At 41.2% G+C, this 10,683-nt stretch overlaps 1 protein-coding gene across 1 annotated transcript in view; it reads left to right on the top strand.

Annotated features, from left to right (window-relative positions):
• The first annotated feature begins 1,718 nt into the window (after window positions 1-1,718).
• The window catches only part of LOC118388077 (netrin receptor UNC5D-like), a 321,459-nt gene continuing 312,494 nt past the window's right edge, over window positions 1,719-10,683 (top strand). The window contains exon 1 of the mRNA XM_052525607.1: window positions 1,719-2,048. Within this exon, the coding sequence (XP_052381567.1) occupies window positions 1,964-2,048 (85 nt within the window). The 5' untranslated portion in view covers window positions 1,719-1,963. The remainder of the gene's footprint in view (window positions 2,049-10,683) is intronic.

Raw genomic sequence — 10,683 nt, 5'->3', positions numbered from 1 at the left:
GTTTTCCCCAGTGTATTTATCCCTGTGTTTCCTGTCTCTCTGTGCCAGTTTGTCTTGTATGTTCCAAGTCAACCAGTGGTTTTCCCATTTGCCTGCTTTTTGCTATTCTCCTTTTTCTACTCCTCATGTTTTGACCCTTGCCTGTTTCTGGACTCTGTACCTGCCTGCCTGGCCATTCTGTCTGCCACTCTGTACCTGCCTGCCTGACCATTCTGTCTGCCACTCTGTACCTGCCTGCCTGGCCACAAGGCTGTCTGCCACTCTGTACCTGCCTGCCTGGCCACAAGGCTGTCTGCCACTCTGAACCTGCCTGCCTGGCCACAAGGCTGTCTGTCACTCTGTACCTGCCTGCCTGGCCACAAGGCTGTCTACCACTCTGAACCTGCCTGCCTGGCCACAAGGCTGTCTGCCACTCTGAACCTGCCTGCCTGGCCACAAGGCTGTCTGCCACTCTGAACCTGCCTGCCTGGCCACAAGGCTGTCTGCCACTCTGAACCTGCCTGCCTGACCACAAGGCTGTCTGCCACTCTGAACCTGCCTGCCTGACCACAAGGCTGTCTGCCACTCTGTACCGTCCTGCCTGGCCACAAGGCTGTCTGCCACTCTGTACCTGCCTGCCTGACCACAAGGCTGTCTGCCACTCTGAACCTGCCTGCCTGACCACAAGGCTGTCTGCCACTCTGTACCTGCCTGCCTGGCCACAAGGCTGTCTGCCACTCTGTACCCGCCTGCCTGGCCACAAGGCTGTCTGCCACTCTGTATCTGCCTGCCTGGCCACAAGGCTGTCTGCCACTCTGTACCTGCCTGCCTGGCCACAAGGCTGTCTGCCACTCTGTACCTGCATGCCTGGCCACAAGGCTGTCTGCCACTCTGTACCGTACTGCCTGGACTCTGATCTGGTTTTGACCTTTTGCCGGTCCACGACCATTCTCTTGCCTACTCCTTTTGGATTAATAAACATTGTAAGACTCCAACCATCTGCCTCCTGTGTCTGCATCTGGGTCACGCCTTGTGCGTTGATATGTTGGTTAACATAACTACTCAATGTCAATCCACTCTGTGGAGCATTAGTCCATGGAACAGATGGGAAATGAAAGGCTGGGAGGCTGACGGCCTATTGTATTCTGCACAATAATGTTGACAATATTCTCAATCAAAGTGGTTAAGAATGCCTCAGGATATGTTAACAACACATAATCATGTAATCATTGGGTTAATGAAACCTGTAGTCCTAGGTGTGCCCCAGGGCTGGTTTATCTGGCTGGGGTGGGCAGGAGGACCACATCAGGCATCTTTTATTGTAGTCTACCACCTATTTGAATGATTCCCTGAAACCTATACCCAGAGAATCCAATTTCGTTGGTAATGTGTTCATACATTTTCCCTTTAAAAGGACTCAAAAAATAATTCACAAGCAAATAAATCACAAGCATTTTTTTTCAGCTAAGTGACTGGCGGTTTGCAGCATAAGGATAACATCTATTCAAAATGACTCCGCACTGACATTAAGGAAAAACTGGATAGATGATTGTGTCGCTAAATTGATTCGATGACTCACACAGTGGTCATCTGTGGTTTCTCTGTCGATAATCTGGATTTCTCTCCTCAGTAGCCTATCACCTCTACCCCAGCCCCTCTCTCTCTCTCTCTCTCTCTCTCTCTCTCTCTCCGCCCCAAAACCGAGAGCTAGCTATTGGCTTGCGAGGTTTAATTATTTCACTCTCTCTCACAGGCTGCCCGAACACCGAAACACACACATCTATCCATCTCACTGTCTGCTCTGCGAACCAGATATGCCGCCACTGTTAGCCTTCCTCGGCTGAGGTGGCGACAGACTGGCCCTGTCTAAACGTCATCAGTGCGGGGTAACCTGTTACTGGTGACAAGGTCAACGATTGCAAATGCTCAAGTTCCGCGCGCAGAATCCCCGGGTCAGATAGGAAGGAAGAAAACCGGCGCAGTGATGGGACAGTTTTCGGGAGGATGCTACCTGAGTTTGGGCATCGTTGTGTTTCTCTGTTTGCAGTTCCCGACTACCTTGGCCCGAGGTAAGAACAGTTTAAAATGTGACTTTTTTTGATAGACCAGCATTGCTTGTTGTTGTGTTGTGCACGTGCAGGTATTTGCTCTAAAGTTGTCAGGGTGTGTTTTATGGCATCCAATTGCACAAGGCTAAACGGTGCCATTATTTGTGTTATTTTATCCGCATTTTAAATATTTCCCTTTCTTCTCAACACAAGTCCGCAGTTGTAGCACCTGTTATAGCCTATGCATGTGAGTTTATATGGTGCAAATATTTTGTTCCATCAAATTTGACCTTTGGAATGATTATTCTAGGGAGTTAAAATGTTTCTCTATGCTGCTATCCCCGGTTTTGAACTGTGTCGTGGACCTGCGTATGGATCGAAATTGCAACAGGCATGTGAACCCGAACCACGCTCGCTGTTTGATTAATCTCTGCCTTGATGAACTTTTAGGCTACACATGTCGCCATCAGTTTCTGTTACGGATGTTTTTACGATAACATTTGTGAATTCAAGCTAGAACATATAAAAAACATTTGATTTCCATGGCCACTAACTGTCAAGATATTTTGCATGATGTGATGCGTAGCGGGGACACCCGTGGATATAATGCTGTGTAGCCTATTCCATCGACCCACACACAGTGCAGAAGGCTGAAGTGAAGCTACAATTAATCACGCGACAATATTCAAGATAAAGACTGACTGACTGACTGTTCATGATGGTCCAACTGTTTCCCGGAGAGACGCTTATTGGTATTTCGCGTGAGTGAATTAAAACTCATTTCGCACCGCTCTGTCAGTTCTTCTATTCATTGACAGGTGTTGCTGTGATGGTCTCTCCAGGAGAGAGTGAATGGTTCACATCCCAAATACTGCTATTTTATGTAACACATAGTTGATAGTGACAGCTTGGACATATTTTATTGAGTTGGAAAAGGTGGAGTTGGAAAACGTTCTAATTGCAACTTAACCTCGTTTGAGAATTAAATTGTGTTAGGGTGAATAACATGATCATTAGACTGTTTGGTACGATTCGACTGATATAGAGTGCATTCAGAAAGTATTCAGACCCCTTGACTTTCCTCTCATCAATCAACACACAATACCCCATAATGACAAAGCAAAAACAGGTTTTTAGATATAAAAAAAAATAAAAATAATTATAAAATAAAAATAAAACGGAAATATAGCATTTACATAAGTATTCAGACCCTTTACTCAATACTTTGTTGAAGCACCTTTGACAGCAATTGCAGCCTCGAGTCTTCTTGGGTATGATGCTACAAGCGTGGCACATCTGTATTTGGGGAGTTTCTCCCACTCTTGGTCACCTCGCTGACCAAGGCCCCTCTCCCGCCAATTTGGCCGTGAGCTTTCGGAAGAGTCTTGGTGGTTCCAAACGTCTTCTATTTAATAATGATGAAGGCCACTGTGTTCTTGGGGACCTTCAATGCTGCTGAAATATTTTGGTACCCTCCCCAGATCTGTGCCTCGACACAGTCCTTTCTCAGAGCACTACGGACAATTCATGGCTTGGGTTTTGCTCTGACATGCATTGTCGAATGTGGGACCTTATATAGACAGGTGTGTGGCTTTCCATATCATGTACAATCAGTTGAATTACCACAGGTGGACTCCAATCAAGTTGTAGAAGGATGATCAATGGAAACAGGACACCTGAGCTCAATTTTGAGGCTTATAGCAAAGGGTTTGAATACTTATGTAAATAAGGTATTTCTGTTTTTTATTTTTAATACCACAATTTCGAAATGTTTTTTTTGCTTTGTCATTATGGGGTATTGTGTATAGATTTATGAAGAACATTTTTAATTTAATACATTTTAGAATAAGGCTGTAACGTATCAAAATGTAGAAAAAATCAAGTCCTGCTATGGGTCTCACTGGACCCTATCACAATGTTCTCCTCCCTGTTGAATCAACCCTGACCTCTTGACACCCACTTAACGTAAACCATATCTTACAATGAGGCATTTGCAAGTCAATTAGCGAAATAGCTCTAAGGATTTGATTCTTGCATATCAAGTATTGAAATCAACTTGAACCTGCATAATATAAATATTAGATTTAGACTCTATTCAGCTGTTGGGGTTGTGGCCGAGTAGGTTGAGATACTGTGTATTGGGAAACGCTGCATCGGTCTGCTTAAGTTTATTAATAAGGCATTGGATCCATCCCCATCCTTTCAGGCTTGTAAATAACACGTATTGTCATTTTTACTCTTCCCTCCTCTGTCATTTTTCTCCTCATTCTTACTTTCTTGGCACCAGTAGCTTCCAACCCCTGATGTTCGTTGTTCTGCATCTCAATAGAGGATAATGGATATATCCAGACCATTGATAAAACTGATCAGCTCTTATGTGTGCTCACTCATCCTTTGGTGATAATATCCTAATGCCTGTTTCCATGTTATATTATTATGTTATGTATACTTGTTTCATGATCCACTATATCAGAAGCACAATCGAGACATCGCCTGCAGTTGTACAGAGTAGCGTCGGAAGTTTACATACACTTACGTTGGTGTCATTAAAACTTGTTTTTCAATCACTCCACACATTACTTGTTAACAAACTATAGTTTTGGCAAGTCTGTTAGGACATCTACTTAGTGCATGACACAAGTAATTTTTCCAACAATTGTTTATAGACAGATTATTTTACTTATAATTCACTGTATCACAATTCCAGTGGGTCAGAAGTTTACATACATGAAGTTGACTGTGCCTTTAAACAGCTTGGAAAATTCCTGAAAATTAGTTCATGGCTTTAGAAGCTTCTGATAGGCTAATTGACATAATTTGAGTCAATTGGAGGTGTACTTGTGGATGTACCTTCGAACTCAGCCAAGACCTCAGCCGCCATACCACCCAGAACAACAGCAAAGGACCTTGTGAAGATGCTGGAGGAAACAGGTACAGAAATATCTATATCCACAATAAAACGAGTCCTATATCGACATAACCTGAAAGGCCGCTCAGCAAGGAAGAAGCCACTGCTCCAAAACCGCAATAAAAAAAATTAAAAAGCCAGACTGCAACTGCACACGGGGACAAAGATCGTACTTTTTGTGGAAATGTCCTCTGGTCTGATGAAACAAAAATATAACTGTTTGGTCATAATGACCATCGTTATGTTTGGAGGAAAAATGGGGAGGCTTGCAAGCTAAAGAACATCATCCCAACCGTGAAGCACGGGGGTGGCAGCATCATGTTGTGAGGGTGCTTTGCTGCCGGAGGGTCTGGTGCACTTCACAAATAGATGGCATCATGAGGGAGTAAAATGAGGTGGATATATTAAAGCAACATCTCAAGACATCAGTTGGGAAATTAAGCTTGGTCGCAAATAGGTATTCCAAATGGACAATGACCCCAAGCATACTTCTGAAGTTACGGCAAAATGGCTTAACCTGTTAAGCCCACCCGACACGCAGGCGTCTCATCTAGCCATCTGGAAATGCAAATGCACTACGCTAAATGCTAATAGCACTCGTTAAAACTCAAACGTTCATTAAAACACACATGCAGGGTACTGAATTAAAGCTACACTCGTTGTGAATCCAGCCAACAAGTCAGATTTTTAAAATGCTTTTCGGCGAAAGCATGAGAAGCTATTATCTAATAGCATGCAACACCCCAAAATACCTGAAGGGGACGTAAACAAAACAATTAGCATAGCCGGCTCTACACAAAACGCAGAAATAAAATATAAAACATTCATTACCTTTGACGATCTTCTTTGTTGGCACTCCTAGATGTCCCATAAACATCACTATTGGGTCTTTTTTCGATTAAATCGGTCCATATATACCCTAAATATCTATGAAAAGTGTGTGATCCAGGAAAAAACAGCATTTTAAAACGCAACGTCATTTTTTTAAATTAAAAATGTTGACGATAAACTTTCACAAAACACTTCGAAATACTTTTGTAATCCAACTTAGTATTAGTAAACGTTAATAATCTATCAAATTGATCACGGGGCGATTTGTATTCAATAGCTCCACGTCTTGAAATCATGTTCGGAAATTTCTCCTCCAAAACATCCTGTCGGAGACCGGAAGGAATGGGGCACTCTCTTACTCGTTTGACCAAGAAACAAAGCCCAGGCAATTGACAAGACTGGCGACATCGTGTGGAAGCTGTAGGACTTGCAATCTCAGCCCCATGTAATTTGCTTTCCAATAGACAATACATGCAAGTGGCGCATTGATATATTTTCCAGATTTTGGTGATCAGTTTTTCTTCCGCTTTTCGATGAAACACACGTTATGTTATAGTCACAGCCGTGATTGAACCAGTTTTAGAAACATCAGAGTGTTTTCTATCCACACATACTAATCATATGCATATACTATATTCCTGGCATGAGTAGCAGGACGCTGAAATGTTGCGCGATTTTTAACAGAATGTTCGAAAAAGTAGGGGGTAGGCTTAAGTGGTTTTTAAGGACAAGAAAGTCAAGGCATTGGAGTGGCCATCACAAAGCCTTGACCTCAATCCTATAGAAAATTTGTGGGCAGAACTGAAAAAGCGTGTATGCCTACAAACCTGACTCAGTTGGGCCAAAATTCACCCAACTTATTGTGTGAAGCCTGTGGTATACCACCTGAAACATTTGACCCAAGTTAGACAATTTAAAGGCAATGCTACAAAATACTATTTGAGTGTATGTAAACTTCTGACCCACTGGGAATGTGAACAAAGAAATGAAAGCTGAAATAAATCATTCTCTCTACTGTTATGACATTTCACATTCTTAAAATAAAGTGGTGATCCTAACTGACCTAAGATGGGGAATTTTTACTCTGATTAAATGTCAGGAATTGTGAAAAATGTATTTGGCTAAGGTGTATGTAAACTTCCAACTTAAACTTTTTATATTAAATGGAGTGACCTGAGTTTTGGGGCTGAGGAGACAGAGACACACAGAAGCAGCAGCAGGTTTGACACAGTGCTGTTGGATGTTTCAGTTGCGACTCTCACCATCTGATATAGAGAGGGGGGAGGGGTATGAATAAATGGCTATGTAGTGGAGTCATCTGTGGGAGAACTCATGTTTAATTTATCTCAAATATGGCAACCCATCTCTCCAGCCACCACTTTGATTTAACTGACATTAAACGGGAGGAATTCATGAGCTCAATATCACAAACTGGACTCTGGGGTAGACGTAACATGGTAAACGACAATCCGGGACACTCAAATTAGTATTATATGTTACATTTGGTATGGTATTTATTAATTTATGGATGTCCATTGTTCATTTCGTATGATATGTTACGAATTGCAATTCATATGATTTGTTGTGGCTAATGGTAGCTAGGTGGCTAGATGGCTAGGGGTTAGGGTTAGGAGTTAGGTTAACCCCCTAGAGCCGATATCCACGCCCCCTGTGGAAATCAAATTAGCATAATAAAAACATCCCCTCCAAAATCCACCTGTTTAAGCTAGAGATATCAGTTTTTTGTATGGGATGCATCGCAATCCACTGCATCCGCCATTGTCGGCCGACCACATCTGTGGAAAATTGTCTTCTCATATCTGTAGCGTCCAAACAGTTTGGTCAACAAACAAATATGGAAAGATTAGAATCTCATAAACATGGTGGTTTTCTCCATTTTGCTCCACGAAGCGTCGGAAATCGGTACTGCTGATTTGCCACATTCTGTCTGTAGTGGCTGAACTGTTTGGGCTACACACTAATATGACCCTACCATCGAAAGATGAGAATCTCACAAACACGTTCAGTGTCTTCAGAAAGTATTCTAACCCCTTTACCTTTTCCAAATTTTGTTGTGTTACAGATTGGGATTAAAATGGATTGAAATGTCATTTCTGGTCAACATTCTACACAAAATACTCTAATGACAAATTGGAATACAAATTCTAACATTTTATAACACGTACAGTGACTACAAATTGTAACACCTACAGTGATTTAAGTCAAAACTGTAACTCAGCCACTCAGGAACATTCACTGTCTTCTTGTAAGTAATTCCAGTGTAGATTGGGCCTGGTTTTGGGTTTATTCTCCCACTGAAAGGTGAATTCCTCTCCCAGTGTATGGTGGAAAGCAGACTGAACCAGGTTTTTGTCCAGGATTTTGTGTGCTTAACGTTACGATTACAAGCATACCCATAACAGGATGCAGCCACCACTATGCTTGAAAACATGGGAAGTGGTACTCAGTAATGTGTTGTATTGGATTTGACCCAAACATAATATTTTGTATACAGGACAAAAAGTGAATTGCTTTGCCACGTTTTTTTTTCAGAATTACTTTAGTGCCTTGTTGCAAACAGGATGCATGTTTTGGAATATTTTTATTCTGTACAGGTTTCCTTGTTTTCACTCTGTCGATTAGGTTAGTATTGTGGAGTAACTACAACGTTGTTGATCCTTCCTCAGTTTTCTCCGATCACAGCCATTAAACTTTGTAACTGTTTTAAAGTCACCATTGGTCTCATGGTGAAATCCATGAGTGTTTTCCTTCCTCTGCGACAACTCAGTTAGGAAAGACGCCTATATCTTTGTAGTGACTGGGTGTATTGATACACCAAAGTGTAATTAATAACTTCAACATGCTCAAAGGGATATTCAATGTCTGCTTTTATTTTTTTTAACCATCTATCAGAAGGTGCCCTTCTTTGTGGGGCATTGAAAAACCTCCCTGGTCTTTGAGGTTAAATTTGTGTTTGAAAGTCACTGCTCAACTGGAGGACCTTACAGATAATTGTATATGTGGGGTACAGAGATGAGGTCGTCATTCAAAAGCCATGTTAAAACACTACTGCACACAGAGCGAGTCCATGCAACTTTTTATGTGACTTATTAAGCGCATTTTTCCTCATAACTTATTTAGTCTTGCCATAACAAAAGGTTTGAATACTTATTGACTCAATACATTTCAGCTTTTCATTTGTTATAAAATTGTAAACATTTCTAAAAACATAATTCCAATTTGACAATATGAGTATTGTGTGTGGGCCAGTGACAAAATACATCTAAATGTAAGAGATAATGTGGAAAAAGTCTAGGGTTATTTTGCTCTAGGACACTCACAAGCCTCACAAAACTCATCTGAAGGTATCCTTGTAGCAGTTTAAAGTCTTGTACCAGTGCCCAAAAAAGGTGTTAAATACTTTACAAAAAAAATATTGTTATTTTTTTATAAATATTCCAGAACTTTCATATATCGCTCAGATAGAGGACGACCGATTATGATTTTTCAACACCGATACCGATTATTGGAGGACCAAAGACCGCCGATACTGATTAATCAGCTGATTTTTCAACACCGATACTGATTAATTGGCCAATTTTTGGCCAATAATGACAATTACAACAATACTGAATGAACACTTATTTTAACTTAATATAATACATCAATAAAATCAATTTAGCCTTAAATAAACAATGAAACATGTTTAATTTGGTTTAAATAACGCAAAAATAAAGTATTGGAGAAGAAAGTAAAAGTGCAAAATGTATGAACGTTTAAGTTCCTTGCTCAGAACATGAGAACATATGAAAGCTGGTGGTTCCTTTTAACATGAGTCTTCAATATTCCCAGGTAAGAAGTTTTAGGTTGTAGTTATTATAGGAATTATAGGACTATTTCTCTCTTTACCATTTGTATTTCACATACCTTTGACTATTGGCTGTTCTTATAGGCACTTTAGTATTGCCAGTGTAACAGTATAGCTTCCATCCCTCTCTTCGCCCCTACCTGGGCTCGAACCAGGAACACATCGACAACAGCCACCCTCGAAGCATCGTTACACATTGCTCCACAAATCCGTGGCCCTTGCTGAGCAAGGGGAACAGTTACTCCAAGTCTCATAGCGAGTGACGTTTAAAACGCTATTAGCGCGCACCCTGCTAACTAGCGAGCCATTTCACATCGGTTACACCAGCCTAATCTCGGGAGTTGATAGGCTTGAAGTCATAAACAGCTTGAAGCATTGCGACGAACTGCTGGCAAATGCAGGAAAGTGCTGTTTGAATGAATGCCTACGAGCCTGGTGCCGCCCACCACCGCTCAGTCAGACTGCTCTATCAAATCATAGACTTAATTATAACATAATAACACACAGAAATACGAGCCTTAGGTCATTAATATGGTTGAATCCGGAAACTATCATCTCGACAACAAAACGTTTATTCTTTCAGTGAAATATGGAACCTAACGGGTGGCATCCATAAGTCTACATATTCCTGTTACATTGCACAACCTTCAATGTTATGTCATAATTACGTGAAATTCTGGCAAATTAGTTCGCAATGAGCCAGGCGGCCCAAACTGTTGCATATACCCTGACTCTGTGTGCAATGAACGCAAGAGAAGTGACACAATTTCACCTTGTTAATATTGCCTGCTAACCTGGATTTCCTTTAGCTAAATATGCAGGTTTAAAAATATATACACTGCTCAAAAAAATAAAGGGAACACTAAAATAACACATCCGAGATCTGAATGAATGAATTCTTATTAAATACTTTTTTCTTTACATAGTTGAATGTGCTGACAACAAAATCACACAAAAATGATCAATGGAGATCAAATTTATCAACCCATGGAGGTCTGGATTTGGAGTCATACTCAAAATTAAAGTGAAAAACCACACTACTTTGATGT

Source organism: Oncorhynchus keta, chromosome 9 (genome assembly GCF_023373465.1).
Source record: "Oncorhynchus keta strain PuntledgeMale-10-30-2019 chromosome 9, Oket_V2, whole genome shotgun sequence".
Lineage (NCBI taxonomy): Eukaryota > Metazoa > Chordata > Actinopteri > Salmoniformes > Salmonidae > Oncorhynchus > Oncorhynchus keta.
The sequence above is the reverse complement of the archived record's forward strand: the minus strand, read 5'-3'. Positions and strand labels throughout refer to the sequence as shown.